At 35.7% G+C, this 22,812-nt stretch overlaps 1 protein-coding gene across 5 annotated transcripts in view; it reads right to left on the bottom strand.

The window, feature by feature from the left end:
• The window catches only part of cpb (F-actin-capping protein subunit beta), a 66,323-nt gene that overhangs the window by 31,162 nt on the left and 12,349 nt on the right, over positions 1-22,812 (bottom strand). For all 5 annotated transcript variants that reach the window (XM_075382138.1, XM_075382139.1, XM_075382135.1 and 2 more), the window contains exons 2-3: positions 20,504-20,715; positions 4,817-4,989 (exon numbers count right to left, since the gene is read on the bottom strand). In XM_075382138.1, coding sequence (XP_075238253.1) covers positions 4,817-4,989; positions 20,504-20,715 — 385 coding nt within the window. The remainder of the gene's footprint in view (positions 1-4,816; positions 4,990-20,503; positions 20,716-22,812) is intronic.

Raw genomic sequence — 22,812 nt, 5'->3', positions numbered from 1 at the left:
TCACCTATGTCTAAGAATAACATCTGGAGAAATCCATTTCACTACTTATTTATTAAATGAACTAATTGCACAAAAAATGTTTTTATTACATCTCAGTTCTTACAGACACATAATAAGATCCTGTAAACAAGTAATCTGGTTTATCTTTATAATTCCTTTTTGACACCTTTAAAAAAAATTAATAATAAACAGGATAGGACGGTAACTTATCACTGGGAGGTAACACTCATAATGCAGTGGAATCATTTTTGCTGTCTTGAAGTGATCAGGGAATATAACTATCACACTTTAATATTTTATTAAGTGTCAGAAATTTTAAAAATAACAGCTTCATTATATGGAGTGGCCCATAAGTAGTAGACCAGTTTGAATCGCCATAACTTCAAGCGGAAGTGCATTTTCTGACAGCTTTAACTTTTAACATATAGCAGAGATGTGTCACATTGCAATATTCCAAAAGTTTTATTTTTTATTTTTTACTGATCGCTGCCTGCAGTTCACTGAAGAGTGGCTTACCAAGTTGGAAGATGACCCACAGTCGGAACAGTGTGATGTAAATTGAAGTCAAATTTCACCTGTCCGGTAGTGCAAACGACATAACAATTGTGTTTACTGGCATATGCAGAATCAAACATGGTTGTCGAGTATGATGATAAAAGTCCCAGCTTCATGATCTGGGGAGGTGTCATGAACAAGGAATTCATTGGCCCTTTCTTCTTTGAAGATAGCGTCAATGGTGAGAATTACCTGGAGCTCATTAGGGATACTGTTTACACTTTACTCCAACAACCTCTTTTATCAGTTGTGGTGGCAGCAGGCTGGAGCTCCCCGTCTAATTATGCCACAATAATATGGAAGTGGTTGGACAAGGCATTACCTGGACATTGGATTGAACGTTGCAGGCCAATTGAATGGGTGGCCATCACTACAACATCTTACAGGACCTGAAAAATCTGATTACTGAGATATTTACTGTTGTCCTCATGAACTGTGTGCAAAATCGTCTGAAAATTTGTCTTTGCGATTACTGACCTGTATTTTCACTAATAGCATGCAAGTTGATCAGACAATGGAAAACCAATATTAAAAGTGTTCGTGTTATAAAATACGCCATCTGTTTTCTTTTCATGTTTATACTGCTAGAAGTTACTGTGTGTCAAAGTATGGTATACTACTTATGGGCCAATCTGTACATACAATTACATTATGTAGTCCAAAAAGTACAACGAGCTCAATGGAAGTGTTTAAATGTGAATATATCTGTAGAATAACTCTACTGAATTGCTAGAAAAACAAATAAAAGCTTTTAACAAAATTTATAAGGAATGTAGTTCTGAGAGAATCTGTAAGATAACATCAAGTGGAATGCTGAACCTACTCTACTCTCGGATGGCTCTCTTATTTCTCAAACTAAAGCAATTTTTATTACAGCATACATTTAAAATGGCCAGTCAAAAATCACTCATCAGTAATGTACTCTTTCCATCCTAGATAAAAGTGCTTTGATTTCCCAGTGCATTGTAGAATGAATGAGCTTCTGCTTCCTCACAGTCTTGAGATTTTTCTGGTCGGCACTGTTCATCTCATACTGCATTTTATCAATGAATAAATTACCTTTTTTCAATAGTCTTGCTTTTCTTTACCTTAATTCCTTCTTCCATATTTTGAGTACTGTGAGTGGAGTTGAATCCTACTTTAAACCCACATTGAGGATGTTGGAACCTGTAACCGATATTTTCTTAGTGTTATCTGGTGGGGAAAAAGCTGTGAAATGATCTGGTGTCTGTTTCATTGTCAAGTGGCTATACAATGGCAAACCTTTTGGTGAAAAGTGCCTAATATTGGGTAAAAACAGACCACATTCTACAATTTAAAGGAATAATAGTCCGTTAAAATCAGGCTTTCCTGTTGTAAATACAATATTTTTTTTTGTTTATGTTATCATTACTATTGTTGTTAATTATTGTTTTAACATTAAAATTTAATTTACCTATAACATTTTATAATTTAATATTAGTAATGCAAGTAAATATACAACAGCTGATTTCATTTTTCCTTTCAATATTTAGTAACATTCCATGTAATTTAATACTCATTTCTAATTTTTATGACTTCTATCAATGATGTTTTATTTTTTTATTAATGAAGATGTACAGTGATACCTCGGTATACATCTGCTTTGGAATATGTCCTGTTTGGATGTGACAAATTTTGCTCAGTATACGACTTCCATTTGATATACGACAAACTTTTTGTGTGAATTTTTCGTCATTTTTAAATAATTATCTCCGAGGAAAAATTAAATTAATAATCAACTACATTCAGAGTTGATGTATTATTAATTGACTGATAATACAAGTAAGGATATCATATAATAAAATATAACTGCAAAACAGGAGGCAATAAAGTTTATTCCATTTGGTTTCTTAATTTAGAATCTATCGTTAGGTTACATTTATATTTTACAAGTTAATTATGTTAAATAAACTAGTGAATATTTTTTATAAACTTCTAGGAAATGGTTTAAATGCTGTTCATGACTGATAATTTGTTACATACTTTGCTTATAATAATAGCTGAATTTATACCATAAATTTAATACATTGTACTGAACAGTGTGCTTGCATGCATGAGCATTGCATTGCAATGCATGGGCAATATGGGTGGGAATATAAATGCGAGTATGATACAGTAGTGTAATCGGTTGACTGTCAGTACGGCTGGTGCTGTGAAGTAAACAATTTTCATTCTATAACTTTCTGTTAATTTTCTTCTGATTTTTATTTTTTAGTAAAATTGTATTATTTTTATTAATCATAGAATGTATAAAGGCAAATGAAAAGAAACATAAAACTAAAAAAAAAGACTAGGATCACTATGGATTGAACAAAAAGATTGCTGAAAACTATGAAGGTGAAATCATGCATATTTATGACTTTAACTGCTGCGTATACCAAGTATGTTGAGAAATTACTTTTGCTTTGGATAGCTGAAAAACAGTGTGCTGGCAATAGCATATCAGAGGCAATTATTTGCAGGAAAGCTAAAATGATACACGCCAATGTCATGAAAAATAAGGCAGGAATAAGCCAGGAAAGCGAGGTGTTTACGAATGGAGCTACGAATGGTTTGAAAATTTCAAAAAAGCGCCGGTATTCACAGTGTTGTGCGGCATGGAGAAGGAGCTAGTGCCGATAAAGTTATCACTAATGAATTTGTAAAACAGTTTGTAGAAAGTGTGCGTTTTATTCCCAAACAAGATTCAATTATGATGAAACTGGCCTGTTTTGGAAGAAAATGCCAAACAGGAACTATTTCACACAAGAAGAGAAGTCATTGCCAGGGCACAAGCCAATGAAGGACAAGCTAACTAACTCTCTTGTTCTGTGGCAATGCTAATGGAGATTGCAAAATGAAGCCTTTATTGATATAGCACTCTGAAAACCCAAGGGCATTTAAAAAATAAAGTCCAGAAGTGTCAGCTGCCTATGATGTGGAGGTCAAATAGCAATGCTTGGGTAACGAGGCAATATTTCAGTGAATGGCTTAATGTTGTGATAGGGCCAAGTGTAAAAATTTATTTAGTTGGGAACAAACTGCCTTTGAAGGCTCTCCTCCTAATGGATAATGCTCCTGCTCACCCACCAAGCTTGAAGGATTATGTTTTACCTGAATTTGATTTCATTGCTGTAAAGTTCCTTTCCCCCTAATATGACTCATTCAGCCCATGCATCAGGTCTTGAAATTACTTATGAGCAATTTCAAGAAACTTTACACTAAAGCATTATTCCAGAGGTGCTTTCAAGTAACCCATGAGACAGAATTAACTCAGAGAGTTCTGGAAAGATCATTTTAATATTGTACATTCCTCATTGACAAAGCTTGGGGGAAAGTTTCCCACAGAACAATAAATTCCGTTTGGGAAAATTTTGGTCACAAGCAGTAACTGAAAGGGCCTCTACAGTGAAGGATATTGTTTCTCTAGTCAGATCCATGGAATTGGACGTATGTGATGATATGGAAGAATTAGTGGAGGGACACAATGAAGAACTGACCACTGAGGAGTTACAGGAACTGAAAAAGGATGAGCATCAGACTAGAATGGATGGATACACTCTCTTCAGACTTAGAGGAAGAGATAGAGGATGCTCCTTCTTAATCAAATAAATCCTTGCAAAATGGATGGACATGAAAAACTTTTCAGAAAAATACCACACAATAATTGATCAGTATATTCCCCAATTCTTGAAAAATCTGATTTATAAAGACTCAAACAGAATACATTAAGTTGAGAGTAGAGGATTTCTGTATTAATAGCTATATAATAATTATTTCTTTCTTTAAGAGGAGACAATTCAAAGCTAGGATGATGACAGCACAAAGACATATGATCTTATTTTACCAATATTTTTTATAAAAAGTATAATATTCACTCTATTTCATTCAATGATATTGAACTAATATTATTAATCGTGCTCATATAAATTACTTACAAAGTGGTTGAAAATTAATAATAGAATATAAATTTCAATAAGAAAAATATTTTTTTATAAACTTCTGTAAAGCTTAAGAAAATGATAAAAATAATGTTAAAACACTGAATTCACATTAAAAATCCATTACTGACATTTATCTGCATCAAAACAACATAAAAAATAAAAATATTTTTCAGCCAATTTCTGCTGACATAATTATAGATCATAATGATATCTTAAATTTCAACACATATACCATGTTGCTTTGGTTCTTAAATATAATTGAATGAAAACAAAGTTCAGTAATATAGAAAAGAACAACACCAACAGATAATAATTACCAGCAAATCCATGGTCTAAATCCCATAAATAGACAGATGAGACACCACCTTCAAAATACATTTCTCTGTACTGGTCAAATGCATTGTTTGCATCAATTTCTAATTTTCGCAACCTTTCTGACGGCATAGAGCCATCTTCAAGTGGAGGATCATATGTATTGCTCCATGGTGACCTATGAGATTAAACTTTTTATAAATAACGTAAACAAATTTAAAAACAAAAATAAATATACCTAACATTACACTGTGGACAGCAAAACAGTAATCGTACTCTTATAAAGAAATAATTCTATAGTACCTGGAACACCTTAGAGAGTAGGATCATGAAAATAAAAGAATAAATTATAAAGATAAATCGAAAGTTGAAACTATATTTAAAAATCTGTTCCAGTAGATTACAAAGGTTTAAAATAAAAATAACGCTAATAAGGTATGATACAAAAATCTTTTTGCACTTGCCAATTAATCCCCCTCAAAAAAAGATCACCAGATATCTAGAAGGATTGCTGGAAGAATTACTGGATCAACCAGTACAACAAGACTATACATTTGACAGACTTGGAGAAAGGTTTTTAAAAAACTAAACTTTTATACACTGAAGGGAGATGCTATCCATAACATTTACAGAATTATCAAGAAAAACATGATATTGTTTCGACAACAACAAAATAAAATCTTTTTAATTAAATCTTCTTTCAAAATTATATATGAGTGATTTAGATGCACGACATTTATTAATACCAAAGAAAACAGAAAAAATGGGCAAGACATTGCTCCTAAGTGTCTAAGATCACATAGGAGTTCTAATACTTTACTTGCATTTTGTTTTACACTACTGCAAAATTTATGAAAATGAAAAATCAAAATACACTTCACAAGTTCTAAAACAAGTAGAAATTATCTTAAATAAATCATCAAATTATCTTAAGAGACTTGAATCTTGAAATAAATCATTGTATTTACATTTAAGGCTCTCACTCTCTCTCCTTTTAAGACATAATTATAAAATATCTAGCTTCAGATAAAAAAAAAATGTTAGAAAATGTTTTTGACAATTTATCAAAAATAGGAATATATCAGAACTAGTTTTAAGAAATAATTTATTATTATTACTACATTATAAAATATCTGAAAATTAAAATTACATATGCACGAGCTGTGTATAGACTAGACATCAGCAGTTTCTTATTGTAATGTACATATAAAAATATGTTTCAATTTTAGGTAGTCAAAAACAGAAACTAAATAAAATAAGAGTTATAAACATATAAGAGTAATAATTATTTTGAATTAGTGAATACATATAGACCTGAAGTTACAACCCTTCACCTACTTTTTTACTATGAACCAGAGGAACATAACTCCAATTTGCTTATTTTACAAGAGAGCAAAAAGAAAGAATGCAAACATTTTTTTATTTAGCCGAATGATCTCTATATTCTCACAAAAAAGCTATTTTAAGTATAAATCAATATTTCTATTAAGAATTAAAAATAATGTACTTTTAAAATGACAAACATGGATATTCATATTTTGAAATAGTTGTCATAATTTAAGAAAATTACACTGAAAACTTAGAACGTGGTTACTGAAGCTGCTCACATTAACTTCAATATCAAACTACAAAATTAACATCAACCACAATTAATTTTGACAGAAAAAAATTCAATAGACTTTATTAAAATGGTCTTATAACAATTGTGGCATTTTATATTTACTTAAAATTACTCAATTTTAACTTTTTTACTTAAATTGATAAAATTAACTGAAATAACATGTTATATCTTAAATTATTATAGAATATTTGTTACAATATATGATTAATTTTTCTGGTGTCAATAAAATAATATTTACATACATGAAAATTTAAATTAATAACATACTAATATTATAATGATAATATAACAACGTAATATACACCTTAAATTCAATTTTTTTTTTAACAAAAACGGAGTTAAAATATATAACATAATATAAATGATACATATAAATACTGTTATGAAAAATGTTCAAGCTTGCTTTTATTTTTATTATTTTCCCTCACAGACAATATCAATATTACTGCTTATAAAATCTTTATTTCCTTCCTCCTATGAACTTAAATAAAATTTGATATTGCTCTTTTATTATTTGAGCCCATGGTACTCTTTTCAAACTGGAAGACTGAATTAGACATTCTTGAATGTCTTTTAATACAAAAATGTGGAAAATCATCATTCCTTATAACTATTTAAACTTTTGTTAAACAGTTTTTAGAGAACTGAAGAACAAACCTTTAGTCAACGAACTTCATTTTCATCTGGGTCAAAATTTCAACTTTCTAATTCTTTCCTTCTGCATGGGTTTAAAATTTAAAAACTTCTTTCGCTCAATCTCCACAATTTCATATTTATGTGCTTTTAAAATCATTTGTTATCAGTGTATCAACCCAAAGAATCTTATATAAACACAAATATATTATAATTATATACATTTTATAATATATTATACATTTTGTGCATTTCTGATCTATTACATGCACTAAATCACATTTCCTCTGTGAATGTCCTGGTTTAAAGAACTAATGATCAACTTATAGAATATTGAGTGCTTGCACAGCATGCAAGAACATAGTATAAATATAAGTATAATATATATATTTTTTTAATTTGATTGTGTCTTTGCAAGGGTCAAGAACTTAGAATTCTTATGATTTTTCTAAGTGCTAATGTTAATTACTCGGGGGAATTTCCTTTTTCCTATAATTCTTCACCCATTCATTTTATATCTTTTCCTTCCATATCTGTGCAAATCTTGATCTCCCCAACTTTTTACCCTCCCAAATTCCGACCTCAGATTTGAAGACATACATTTTACCTCACCACCCCAACCATCCTAAAAAAAAAGAGCGTGTGACACCTCATTGGACTCGGAATGAGATGTGTATTACCGAGCAAGTGATATTTTTTTCTGTCCAGTCCTTCATTATGAAGGAAATACAGAAGGTAGCTACCAAACTTGCAGTGGAGCCGGCAACTTCATGTTGCAATGGAATGGAGGTTGCATCTGAACAGATCCCAACACCACTATGGTATCTGCCCAGCAAAAAGTTACGGATCAAGTGACTTCCTCCTAGGCCTGCTTTGGATAGCAGGAGTGGTGTAAAGAGGGGCAAGGCTAGGCAGTCCACAGAGGAGGAGGAGGTACTTTTGGAGTTGATGGACCTGGTGAAAAGACTGGACAAACTAGTAAAGGAGTTCCATAAGAATATTATCAAAACTGTCAGAAAATCCATTAAGGAGGTAGAAGTGGATCTCGACATTGCTGTTAAGGAGCTCCAAAAAATGGTTCAGGGAGCCTCGCTTTATTATGTGTAAAGACAAACAATGGAGGCCACCACTCAAACTCTGGAAAATATAGATTGTCCCATACTGGACGCTCTGGACAATGGGGTTCCTCTCCCATATGGCAATTTCTTGAGAAAAAACTGGCCTAAGAAGGCTTATCCTAGCTGTCCGATCAGGACAGCTAAGGATATCTGACAGAAAAGAAGGAGTGCTTAACATGGTTGCAATGGTGGACATTCATGAACGGAAGGGGGGGGGGGGGGTAGAGTGCTGGATACCCTTGCCATCAGGCATCTACAAATGGCTTGGCTCCTTCCTAAGGCTGGCGTTAGAGTTGGGAATGTCATCTCGGTCATGTTAGAGGCAAGACTGATTGGTGCAGCATGTGATGAGTCACTGATGTTGAATAAAATCTATATCACCTTTATTGACTCAGATGATGGTAGTGATCTTGCCCAGGGCCTGTTGGATGTCTTTGTCAAGGTTACGCAGAATAGTGGGGGTTGTATAGGAACTTTTCTGAGATCTATGAGTGGGATACAGCCACATTTGTCTGCAAGAGCTTGGAGTTTGAGGACAGAGAACGCTGCAATCACAATACTGCGCCAGTGAGTAAATTCCCTGCCGCCTAGAAGAGTGAACAGAGAGAACAGAGACCTGCTTAAGACTATTAGGACAGATGTCCCGGTATCAGCAACTGCAGAAATATTGTCTATCTTCAAGACTGGTGACAGGGTTGAAATCAAGGTTAAGGAGGAAAAGGCAGCTACTGTTGCCTTTAAGCAGGCACTAATGACCGCAATAAAAGAGGGAAACATCCTTATAAAGATAAAGTTGCCATTACTATGTGAGATCTGGAAAATGATATCCAGACAGACAAGATCCTCCAAGGACTTTCTACTGCATTTAGGCAGGCTCTCCTGGAAGTGGGGCAGAGTGAGAATGGAACTGATCTCCTGCAGAGTGGATGTAGCCCAACATCGACTATGATGTTATCGCTATCATGAGACAGGCCATACGGCGAAGGACTGCAAAGGAGCAGACAGAAACAGTGCCTGTTTTAATTGTGGAGGAGACGAGCATCATGCAGCAGACTGCAGGTAGATCTCTAAATGTCTTACCTGCAATGTAGAGAGGCACCGGACTGGTAGCCATGTACCCAACGAAGACCATAAAGGGGAGCAATTAGGAGAACCAGTCGGTGAGCAACCCGGAAATGAAGATCGTACAGATCAATTTGAACCATGTGTCGCTGACCCAAGATATGCTAGCCAGATGTGTCACAGAGATGGGTGCAGATATTGCTCTCATCTTCCCTGCTCTGGGCTGTTGGTTGTATCGGAAGATGAAGGAGGCTATTTGGACATGTATGTCTCTTCCAATCTGTGGTACACTAGAGGTGATAAGAAATGCTAGGGCCAAGGTTGGTGACATATACTACTAACGTTGCTATATCTTGCCAAACATTAGCGTAGAGCGGTACAAAGAAATTCTAACTCACTTACAAGGGATCTTGCCACACATCAGCCGACTCTGTTGGTGGGAGATTTTAATGCCTGGTTGGCCACTTGAGGGTCGATCAGGACAGATACCCATGTTAGTCTAATGAATCTTGGACCTTCAGTATCTCAACTATGAGAACACCTTCACCTAAAGGAGGGGGACGACTGGGTCAGTGGTTGATATCCCTTTTGCCATACTAGGTTTGGCATTGAGAATACAAGACCGGCAAGTGTCTGATAGGTTCATGGCTAATGACCATCAGGCTATACACATGTCGATTTCTGAAAATAGATCTGGTGGCGATGGGTTACCTACACACACTGGCTGGAGCATCAGGAAGATGGATCCTGTGGCTTTCAAAGAGGTGCTTGATTTCCGTGGAATCCATGGCGATAGGACGGCAGAGGAGAAAGCTACACTGTGGAGGTTTGTCCGAACTACCACGCGGGTATAACAGAAAAGGTCGCCCTCCAAATCACCAGGAGAGTGAAGTGTCACAAAGCCAGGAGACTTATGACCAGGGAGTATTTGCACTCCTTAAGAGTGATATATGTGGCCCACTATAAGGAATGCAGGAGGGAACTAGTCAGTTGTATTCATGAATCAAAACGATGATGTTGGAGATGGCGATTGCAGAGGTGGAGGCTGATCCATGGGGAAGACTGTATGTGATCTTGCTAAAGAGAATTCTAAGACTTAGTCTTCCCAACCTGGAATGTGTAGGGAGTTCACAACATTATAGAGGGGCTCCTTCCCCATGGTGACGATCTTATGGCTGACGACAGGGGTGAAGTGGAGCCCCTACCTCCTTTTACCAGCGAGGAACTTGACGCCACAGTATCACAAATACCTCTGGATAATGCGCCAGCCTCAGACTTGCTGCTGAATCTGGTGATTAGGGTGGCTGCTCGGGCTGAACCAAATGCATTCCCAGATGCATATAATAGTTGTCTCACTGAGGGTATATTTCCTGTAATATGGAAATGTCAATGACTGGTGCTAGTCCTCAAGCTGGGGAAGGAGCTCCCATAATCATTTAGGCCCTTGGCGATGATTGATGGGCTGGCCAAGGTGCTGGGGCATATGCTACAGCATAGGATAACTGGAGTGGTGGAGGAGGTGGGTGGGCTCTCCCCGAACCAGTATGGTTTCCAATGTGGTAGATGTGCTCTCGATGCGGTGCCCGCTGTCTGTCTGTGAGGTGGCAGGGGCAGAATGTGTGTGCATTCAACCTCATTTCTCACAACTAGATACTGCGGTCATTGATGAGCCTCGGGTTACCCTGATTACCTGAGCAGGACTGTTCGGTAATATCTTGAGGGCTGTACTTTGGTGTGCCAGGTTCAGGATGGGCATGTTGAGGTGCCTTGATAGGGGAGTGCCACAGGGGTCAGTACTCAGTCTGACGCTTTGGAACCTGGCCTATAATGGTGTTTTCCATCTAGCGTTTCCACAGGATGAGATGCTACTCGGATATGCTGACAACCTGGCCCTAGTGGTCATAGCGAGCAAATGGTAGGAGGCGGCCACAAAAATCTGTAATTCCTTTGCCATGATCAGAGATTGGATGGCCAGTTGGGTTGGCATTAGCACTGGAGAAGACAGAGGCTGTTGTGATTTCCTAATCTCCAGTCTCTTTTCACGAGCAGAGATTTGCATTGTATAAAGTCTTTCTCACGGCTATTTTTGAGCTGGTGGTCAAGTGTGTACCTTCTCCAGTTACACAATCTTGCTGTCTGAGAACTGTTACAACGGTTTTGTACCCTTATTGTTATGACGATTCATACCCTTTTCATGGGGATTCAGAGAATTTGGACAACAATGTGTTCAAAAACCCACCTCATCATGGCAATGACTTCTGGTTGCAAATCCCTGTTACGAGCAAAGCGGCATTTACTCTTAGTCCTGCTCACGCTCTTTTAAAGCGAGGGCTGTAATCTGTAACTGTGTGTTGATCTTTAATTTCATACATCTGATCCCGTAGTGGCCGAAGAGGAGCAAAGAGTGACAGGAGAATACAGAAGGTCTTCAGCTGCCCATGGCTCGCTGCAGTTAGTCATCACACTTGTGGGCTTGTGTCCAATATATCTGGATAGTTTATCACTTTGTTCGTATACTGTTACGTCAGGGAATCTCCAACCATGACCAACTTTAGAGAGATAGGTAAGAGCCTAGACAGAGAAGGGGGCTGGAGCTTTTTCCTTCGACCTCCTGATATACAGGTTCTGACAATGATGGTTCAGAAGTGGTGAAAGGGGGTGACCACCCGGGAAGGTATGAACCCACTTATTGAAGAGTTTTCTCACTGGCAGCTCTGCTCCATGGCCCACAATGGCGGAACTAGATGGCTTGTTCTCCTATCTAGCAAACTCGAAGTGTATAACAGTGCAGCTATCAAGAGGAAATTATTACCTCGTCTTGAATTCTTCTGAGCGATTTTCACAGCTCTCATTGAGGGATTTGAAAATCTTGCCTCGAAGCCTAGGGAAATAACTGCAATTCATATGGTATCATAGTTCACATAATATCTGCAATTATATTTCGTATAGCGTCTGATTTAGGTGCGATTGGATGGGTCTCCCTAAATTGTTATATTACACAGTTTCTCTCCGGGCATGGTGCCTTTCAGGAGTTAGCTAGATTTCGTTTGGTGGATTTGAGTCAATGCCCAGATTGTGGGACTCATAATACAGTGGACCATGTCCTCTACATCTGTCCCCGATATGAGATCGAACGTTCACAAGCTGTTAGGGAACTTGAGAGAATACAATCCTTTCTGCATCTCCGTATTAACTGCATGATCTGCGAGGAGTAGTCCACAGTGCCTAGTTTTTTCGCTCCATTGCGGTGTGTAGGTCTGTAGAGGGAGTTTAATCAAGGTACAAGGTACTCGATCGTGGTGTGATCCCGGATGGCTAGGGTTCCGACCTAGGCATTGGATTGGTTGGAGGTAGATGTGTATTGGCATTGTCACCATGGTTATATTGGTGTTGCTTGTGATTCAATTTGGGGCTCCCACTGATGGGGGACTGCGCTGCCGGGGTATGGTAGCCATGTGACTGGGGGCATGCCTTCGTTCCGCCAGTGGCGGTCGTGGTTGTGACTTGGACATGCTGCGTGAGACTCCATGATGGGACTGAGTGAGGGTAGGGGATTTGTTCCCGGCTCCTGTGAGGACCGGAATGAGGTTACGTTCCTCTTGTTAGGTGACCTAAATTGGTCAACTTATTTAGTGCAGGTCTGAATTTCTATATTGCGTAAAACATAATTTTGATTGGTATGAGTGTAAAATTGATTTAACTTTAAACTCGTTCATTTTCTAAGGCATTCACAGTCACGAATGCTGCTGTCAAATCTGGACTAGGTGTGGGGTTTGTACTTTTGTTTTCGGTCAGTTATTTTGAGGGAATCATGTTAAGTTAGAATCATGGATGTGAAGATGTCCATTTGAGGCCTATGTTTTTTTTTTTTTTTTTTTGTCTTCAGTCATTTGACTGGTTTGATGCAGCTCTCCAAGATTCCCTATCTAGTGCTAGTCGTTTCATTTCAGTATACCCTCTACATCCTACATCCCTAACAATTTGTTTTACATATTCCAAACGTGGCCTGCCTACACAATTTTTCCCTTCTACCTGTCCTTCCAAAATTAAAGCGACTATTCCAGGATGTCTTAGTATGTGGCCTATAAGTCTGTCTCTTCTTTTAACTATATTTTTCCAAATGCTTCTTTCTTCATCTATTTGCCGCAATACCTCCTCATTTGTCACTTTATCCACCCATCTGATTTTTAACATTCTCCTATAGCACCACATTTCAAAAGCTTCTAACCTTTTCTTCTCAGATACTCCGATTGTCCAAGTTTCACTTCCATATAAAGCGACACTCCAAACATACACTTTCAAAAATCTTTTCCTGACATTTAAATTAATTTTTGATGTAAACAACTTATATTTCTTACTGAAGGCTCGTTTAGCTTGTGCTATTCGGCATTTTATATCGCTCCTGCTTCGTCCATCTTTAGTAATTCTACTTCCCAAATAACAAAATTCTTCTACCTCCATAATCTTTTCTCCTCCTATTTTCACATTCAGTGGTCCATCTTTGTTATTTCTACTACATTTCATTACTTTTGTTTTGTTCTTGTTTATTTTCATGCGATAGTTCTTGCGTAGGACTTCATCTATGCCGTTCATTGTTTCTTCTAAATCCTTTTTATTCTCGGCTAGAATTACTATATCATCAGCAAATCGTAGCATCTTTATCTTTTCACCTTGTACTGTTACTCCGAATCTAAATTGTTCTTTAACATCATTAACTGCTAGTTCCATGTAAAGATTAAAAAGTAACGGAGATAGAGAACATCCTTGTCGGACTCCCTTTCTTATTATGGCTTCTTTCTTATGTTCTTCAATTGCTACTGTTGCTGTTTGGTTCCTGTACATGTTAGCAATTGTTCTTCTATCTCTGTATTTGAACCCTAATTTTTTTAAAATGCTGAACATTTTATTCCAGTCTACGTTATCGAATGCCTTTTCTAGGTCTATAAACGCCAAGTATGTTGGTTTGTTTTTCTTTAATCTTCCTTCTACTATTAATCTGAGGCCTAAAATTGCTTCCCTTGTCCCTATACTTTTCCTGAAACCAAATTGGTCTTCTCCTAACACTTCCTCCACTCTCCTCTCAATTCTTCTGTATAGAATTCTAGTTAAGATTTTTGATGCATGACTAGTTAAACTAATTGTTCTGTATTCTTCACATTTATCTGCCCCTGATTTCTTTGGTATCATTACTATAACACTTTTTTTGAAGTCTGACGGAAATTCCCCTTTTTCGTAAATATTACACACCAGTTTGTATAATCTATCAATCGCCTCCTCCCCTGCACTGCGCAGTAATTCTACAGGTATTCCGTCTATTCCAGGAGCCTTTCTGCCATTTAAATCTTTTAATGCTCTCTTAAATTCAGATCTCAGTATTGTTTCTCCCATTTCATCCTCCTCAACTTCCTCTATAAAACCATTTTCTAATTCATTTCCTCCGTATAACTCTTCAATATATTCCACCCATCTATCGACTTTACCTTTCGTATTATATATAGGTGTACCATCTTTGTTTAACACATTATTAGATTTTAATTTATGTACCCCAAAATTTTCCTTAACTTTCCTGTATGCTCCGTCTATTTTACCAATATTCATTTCTCTTTCCACTTCTGAACACTTTTCTTTAATCCACTCTTCTTTCGCCAGTTTGCACTTCCTGTTTATAGCATTTCTTAATTGCCGATAGTTCCTTTTACTTTCTTTATCACTAACATTCTTATATTTTCTACGTTCATCCATCAGCTGCAATATATCGTCTGAAACCCAAGGTTTTCTACCAGTTCTCTTTATTCCGCCTAAGTTTGCTTCTGCTGATTTAAGAATTTCCTTTTTAACATTCTCCCATTCTTCTTCTACATTTTCTACCTTATCTTTTTTACTCAGACCTCTTGCGATGTCCTCCTCAAAAATCTTCTTCACCTCCTCTTCCTCAAGCTTCTCTAAATTCCACCGATTCATCTGACACCTTTTCTTCAGGTTTTTAAACCTCAATCTACATTTCATTATCACCAAATTATGGTCGCTATCAATGTCTGCTCCAGGGTAAGTTTTGCAGTCAACGAGTTGATTTCTAAATCTTTGCTTAACCATGATATAATCTATCTGATACCTTGCAGTATCGCCTGGCTTTTTCCAAGTGTATATTCTTCTATTATGATTTTTAAATTGGGTGTTGGCAATTACTAAATTATACTTCGTGCAAAACTCTATAAGTCGGTCCCCTCTTTCATTCCTTTTGCCCAGCCCGTATTCACCCACTATATTTCCTTCCTTGCCTTTTCCAATGCTTGCATTCCAATCTCCAACTATTATTAAATTTTCATCTCCTTTTACGTGTTTAATTGCTTCATCAATCTCTTCGTATACACACTCTACCTCATCATCATCATGGGCGCTTGTAGGCATATAGACGTTAACAATCGTTGTCGGTTTAGGTTTTGATTTTATCCTTATTACAATGATTCTATCGCTATGCGTTTTGAAATACTCCACTCTCCTCCCTATCTTCTTGTTCATCACGAAACCTACTCCTGCCTGCCCATTATTTGACGCTGAGTTAATTACTCTAAAATCACCTGACCAAAAGTCGCCTTCCTCTTCCCACCGAACCTCACTAATTCCTACTATATCCACATTTGTCCTACCCATTTCCTTTTTTAAATTTTCTAGCCTACCAACCTTTTTTAAGCTTCTAACATTCCACGCTCCGACTCGTAGAATGTTATTTTTTAATTTTCTGGTGACCCCTTCCTTAGTAGTCCCCACCCGGAGATCCGAACGGGGGACTATTTTACCTCCGGAATATTTTACCAAGGAAGGCGCCTCCATTATTGGTATGTGAAAATGCAGAGAGCCACATTTTCTTGGAAAAAAAGCAGCTGTAGTTTTCCATTGCTTTCAGCTGCGCAGTACTCAGAGGACTGAGTGATGTTGATATGGCCGTTTAAGTCATTGTGACTTACGCCCCTAACAACTACTGAAAGAGCTGCTGCCCTCTTTCAGGAATCATTCCTTAGTCTGGCTCTCAACAGATACCTCTCCGATATGGTTGCACCTTCGGTCCAGCTACTCTGTATCCCTGAGCACTCAAGCCCCCTCACCAACGGCAAGGTCTCATGATTCATAGAGGAGGGAGGCCTATGTAAAGGTGAAATTTGATATGTATTTTACTGATGAAAATGTCTGCCGAGGCATTTACATCAGTGGCATCCCGATCGAGGCCTGGCTGATGACTGTGAGATGTAATCAGTTAGAGGGCCTAAAGACAACCTCCGGTAAAGCCCCTCAGGGCTCAGAATGGAGGGGGTGGTGTGGCAACCGGTAACATCACAAGGTGGGTGTCTTCTCCCTATGGGGTTGGGATGTTGTGATCTTCCAAGAGGAGACCAATGCTGATGATGACGCTTCAGGGAAGGAGAATTGTAGCTAAGCCAGCGATAAACTATGTCAGAATTGGACTGATGCCAGACTTCGGTTAGGCATCTATGTTCTGGAAGCCTCTGAAAAGTCAGAGCGGGTGATAAGACTGATTGCTGGTCTCCTCCCAAACAATGGCGGGCAACTCAACGACGAAGGAGAATGTTAGTTGGAGTAGTTTTTTCGATGATATTACATTGATTATAGTTATGAGCAAGCATTACCAAATATGGAAAATACAGGGCTAAGCTAGAATTGCTGCATAAAAGGTGTTGCCTGAGAGTAACTTGCACATATAGAACAATTTCCAGAGGTGGTGGAAGTTCGGGCTGGGATACTCCCCATCGATCTGGCAATTACTCTGCAAAGGAGACCATGCAAACGAGAACTACTGACTTCTATGGAGAGAGCATGTTTATATCAAGAAATAATGGAAGTCTTCATGGTATCCTGGCAAAAGCGGTGGGATCGGTATGAAGGCTCATTGGAGATGTGAGGGGATGGTGGTACATGGCTTGCTCGACTATGGCCTTACCCAGTTTCTGGTGGCCATGGTGGCTTTCGAGCCTACTCATACAGGTTCAACCTGGACTTTACTGACACCTGTACTGAGTGTGAGGAGGAGTCTGAGACTGCCTATCATGTCTTCTACCAGTGTCCTAAATTTACAGATCTATGAAAGGAAATGTTGGTCACCCTGGGCTGTGAGACTATGTTCTGCCGAGAAGAGACTCAGCAGCTAATGTTGAGATCTGAGAAGGACTGGAATGCAATCAGAAGATATGTACTATAAATGCTAGAGGAACTGCTAGCTTGGGAGGAGTCCTGCATAAGAAGAGTCTGTTTGTTGGAAAGTGCATGGATGGGTAGGCTCCCGCCTGAGTGCCTAGGGGGTCTTCCGCACGTGTGGGGGTTGCCTGGGCGTGCTGAAGCTGGGGGCACTCTGCTTGCATGTTTGATGGTGGTCTGGGCGATAGGTAAGTTGCAAGTGTCTGATTTTCCTGTGGTGTGTCTGATGTGATACACCACAGGAAAATCAGAGTTGTGATCTGATGTGTTCCATAAGTAGTCTGATGTATGTATTCTTTTGGCATGTATGTTGTGACGCTGTGAAGCATTAGATAGGTGTTCTTGTTGTCTGTTGTGATGTATGACATTTGTATGTGTGTAAGCTGGACGATTGACTGACTGCAGTGTCCGACTGTATGTGTGGGTGTATTACCCCATTCCTGAAGAAATGCTCAATCAGCAGTACCAGGAAGGTTGGGTGGCCAGAGTGTAGGTTTAGACAACACTACGCAGGAACATATGCACCTAATAATATCTGTTAGTAACCCTGACACTGCTCGGTGTCTTTTAAAATGGATCCCTCCACTACTTTTCTTATCACTTGATAGAAATACTGATTTATGTCTACAATAAGGTTTTTTAAGTACAAAGATCATGTGGCTAAAAAAAAAGTAACAGCATTCTTTTTGCTTTCATGCAAAATAAGGAAACTGCAGTTAGGTTCTTCTGTTCTAAGCCAAAAAAATTCCTATAATTAAATCAAAAGGAAACAATAAATTTCTGTTTAACTTATAAGTATTATTTTCATGTAATAACGAATACTTAAGAGCAACAAACTATATGTTAGTTACACTGGATTTAGTTATTCAGAACCAAAAAGAAGTACTGGTTCTTACATTCCTTTGATCCTAAACAACTACATTTTATGCACACATAAATATATTAGACCTAACACTTTTTAATCTCCGGGTCCACTGTTTGGTATTTCTTCAAAGGATGAGATGAATGATTTGTAATACGTGTGAAAATGCCATGCCTGACCAGGATTCGAACCCAGGACATCTGGATGAAAGGTTAAACACTTACAACTTTGCCAATAATGTAAATCTAAAAAGTTTATTTTAAAAACTAACTACAGCTAAATATATTGATGTCAATAGTGGAATTTTCAAACACTTATTGTGAATTATTTGTTATTTACAGCTTTTTTTTTTAGTACAGAAGATTTATACCTTTGAAAAAATACACCCTGTGGTTTGTTCTGTATTGATTTATTACACAATATAATAATTTGATCGATAAATCAACATGGTTTCATACAAGGATGTTTCACAATCTCAGCAGTACATTAATTAATACATTCCTTTTTTTTGATAAGGGGAATAACTTTTCTTGGTTTGCCAAAAACTTTTGACTCATTATATAAATTATTTCTAGAAAAATTTGATTCAATGGGTATAAGAGGTAAAACTAACATAATTAGTTTTATTACCAATACATGAAATTGCACCAAGGTGCTTTACATAGTTGATGAATTTTAGGAAATACAGACCTAATTATGAACTTATACAATATGAAGTAGTTCAATTTTAGGTCCTCTCCTTTTTTACGCTACACCAATGAGATAACAATAGCTTTTATTAACTCCAAAACTAGTATGTAGATAACTCATCAGTTCTTTTATGTAGTGTTTGTGATGATGATAGTGAATAGTCTTCAAAATAATTCCGCTATGTCAATTTAACACAATTTTAAGAACTCTCTTCATAAAGAGAGTAAAAACAAATACGTATATCTTTGTTCAAAAATCACAAACAGTATCAGTGCAGCAGTAGAAAGTGTAACTATTGATGCCTCACAAATCACCATTAAAAAACATAATCATGGTCTTATCATACTGAATTTGTATGTTCTAAAGCTTAGTTCCTGTATTTACTTGTTATGACTGGTAATACTGAAGTAAAAATTAATGCTTTGTAATGAAACAGTGTTTCTAAAAAACTTTCTTACATAATGGAGTTGAGGGCTCAAATAACTGTAATAAAGAGTATTAATATCACAAAAAATTATTATAACGTGCATTAACATCTGTTCAGGTAAATTCAATAGCTGTAATAAAAGGAGTGTCACAACTTTCAAAGAAATAGATATATTAAAAATTACAAAACTCTTAATATCAATTAAAGTGATGCTTCATACCATTAAACTATCACATAATATTAGATTATTAAAGTTTCAAAATGGTTGACCTATTAAAGGAATGTTTTATAGAAAAGTATTTATATTTTTCAGATGATTGTATTGGTACCTTATATTCCTTCCATACACCTATATTATAATAGCAGAATTAAATTTTATTTCATTACATCTGGAATAAAATATGTTTCGTTTGTGGGCACTAATTTACATTTTAATCAATAATAATTTAATACTAAATTATAATTAATCTGTTTATAAATTAATATTTAGATTATTATAATGGTAACATTGCAGTGGCATTTAGTTAATAATATGTGATTTCACAAAACTTGCAAGTAATATCTTATACACTTATATGATATGTAATTGATATAAGTAACATTTAAATCATCATAAGTGATATTAAATTATTAGCTTTTTAGTTAACAATTAGTATTAATTAAAAAGATTTTACAACTGTTTTTTATAATATGAATTAAGTTTATTTAGAAAATTAAATTTTGGTTTCTATTGATCTATTTTACAATAATTTTAATTTAATTTTACAATAATTTTTTAAATTAAAACTGAAAATAATGGTAAAATTAGAATTTTACAATTCTACATTACTATTATTATTATTTAATGACTTTCATTTTACTAACTCCAAAGGCAATTACTTTTTTAAATAAGGATGATGTTTTTTAGTAAGAAATAAGCATTTCAATTATCCAGCTAACTGCACATCTCTTTGATTACAAAGTATGATCACACTGCCTTAACTTCCAATATGGTGTGGAAACCAACTAAAAACTAACGTAAGTATATTAACTGCTAACAAGACAGTCATTTAAATTCATTAAATTGCATACCTATATGAATCTCCATCTCTGTTGTAATCGCACAAAAGGTAGTCTTTTCCATATTCTTTGTCCCTTGCTATTTTAAGAGGCTGATCTACCGATGACAACAGATCTTCACAAAGATTAGGTACTAAGTCAATTAAATCACTTAAATTTTTTTCTATTTGTTGGGGTGGAAGCCTACGCATTAAATCTAATGCGCAATCCATCTGTTGTTCTGTCTACAAAAACACAATGACAAAATTAAAAGAAACAAGCAAAAAAATCAAACATTTTAAATAAATACAGAAAAGTTAACATCCATCTTTCCTACAAAACCAATCATGCGAAGCGGGACTAGTTAACAAAAACTGTTGTTGTGTATCACTCAGAAAATTCCCTTGCTTTTAAAGGAATTAACAAACAATCTCTTCTTGTGTACTGGACATCCAACCAAAAAGCATGGGTTACAAGGTGAATTTTTTCTGACTGGTCTAAGAATTGTTTTAGCCTGCAACTCAAAAGATTTTTGCACAAGAAACAATATCGCACACAAAGCTGTTCTACTGCTCAATAACACTCCTGGATATCCAAGCTCCAAGGAATTGGAAGCAATTAATTCACAAGCAAAAGTAGTTTATATGCCTATAAAAACGACATCACTGATACTGCAATGTGATCAAGGAGTGATAGCCACATTCAAGACTTACTATCTTAAAAAAACATTTTCTCATGTGGTTTCTGTGACTAAATAGTTCAAGTAATGAGATCTGTAATTTGCAAACGTTCTGAAAAAAAGAATAACATCCTTTATGCTGTACGCAGTGTTAGCGAAGCTTGGGAAGAAATCAAAGAGAGTATGCTTTGTGGAGTATGGAATAAGCTGTATCAAGATGATGATCAAGATCAAACCGCATTCAATGATAACGGGCAAGGAATTACAGGTACTATTAAAAATGAAGTTGTGCAACTTGCCAGCAGTATAGCGCAAGTTGATGGTTAAGATGCAAATGAAATTGTGAAAGGAGATAAACCACTTTTAGAAAATTAAGACTTGTTAGCACTAGCCGAGTCGCCAAATGAGCAGCTACGTGACAATTCAAATGAGTAGCAGTGACACATAATTTAAATCAGGGTCATCAAAAACCAACACTGGTGAACCTTCAACCTCATTCTCCATTTTTCAACCACAATTAACAGAAAGGATTACAGGAGGCATTAGGAGCATATATCAAAAAATTCTGTAATTATGTAACTGAAAATGATCCTGATCGAGAACGAAATACAAAAGTTGTAAATGGACTGTTAGGTGATACAAAATGCTACAAGATGGTGCTAAATCAGTTGCAACTATCAGTAAAGCAGGGTAAACTGGAGTTATTTTAAGAAACCAAAACTGAAATAAATCAAAAGTTTTTTTTAATAGTTCTTATTGTATTTAGGCTTATATATGTTTTTTAAGGTAATTATTATTTTTTTAAAAATAATACTGTATTGCATTATGATTTTTCTTTTGTACTTTACTATTCTTCTATTTTTTACTTTGTTTCTACAATGCTCTACTGTATGTATCATATTTACCGTACTGAATTCGATTTGTATTCCGTAATTAAAAGTATGTTTAGCCAAAAGGTCTAAAAATTATTTTTATATAAAAATAAAATATCAACTTAATAACAATTGTGAATATTGACTATCCAAGCGCTTTCGGATTATTCCTTCATCATCAGGGATTATAGATTAATTATTAATTTTATATTGTGCATACAAATTTTTATACATGGATATTAAAATGAAAAAAAAAAAAAAGAATTAAAATTATGTTCATAACAGTTGAATGTTAATAGTTAAAATAAGTCAAAGTTAAAGAGAAAAATGTCTTGTCAGTAGGATGTTTAAAACAGTTATGCAGTATAAATTGAATCAGTTAGCCAACCTAACAAATTAATAATTATTGTATAATTTGCTTGAATAAAATATCATTATCAAATCTCATTTGTTTATATATATACGGTTTATTATTATTCATATATACATGAAATTTCTCCTATATACTAGTTTTATGAATGTTATTAGTGTATTTCAATATTTCAAAAAATTTGTTTGGATTGCAATTATGATCATTCTCTATAATGTATTTAGCAAAGTTAAATCTATCTTTATTATTATTATTTATGCACTTGACGTGTTCTTTAAATTTAACTGAGAGTGAACGATTTGTCATACCAATACATTTAAAATTACAATTTTCACTTTTAAGACTATATACTTTTTGTTTTTCTAGATTGTAATCATTATTGTTCTTTATGAAAATTTAATTTTTTATTTTGGTATATAAT

The sequence above is a fragment of the Lycorma delicatula genome, chromosome 1 (assembly GCF_047948215.1).
Source record: "Lycorma delicatula isolate Av1 chromosome 1, ASM4794821v1, whole genome shotgun sequence".
NCBI classification, from domain to species: domain Eukaryota; kingdom Metazoa; phylum Arthropoda; class Insecta; order Hemiptera; family Fulgoridae; genus Lycorma; species Lycorma delicatula.
The sequence above is the reverse complement of the archived record's forward strand: the minus strand, read 5'-3'. Positions and strand labels throughout refer to the sequence as shown.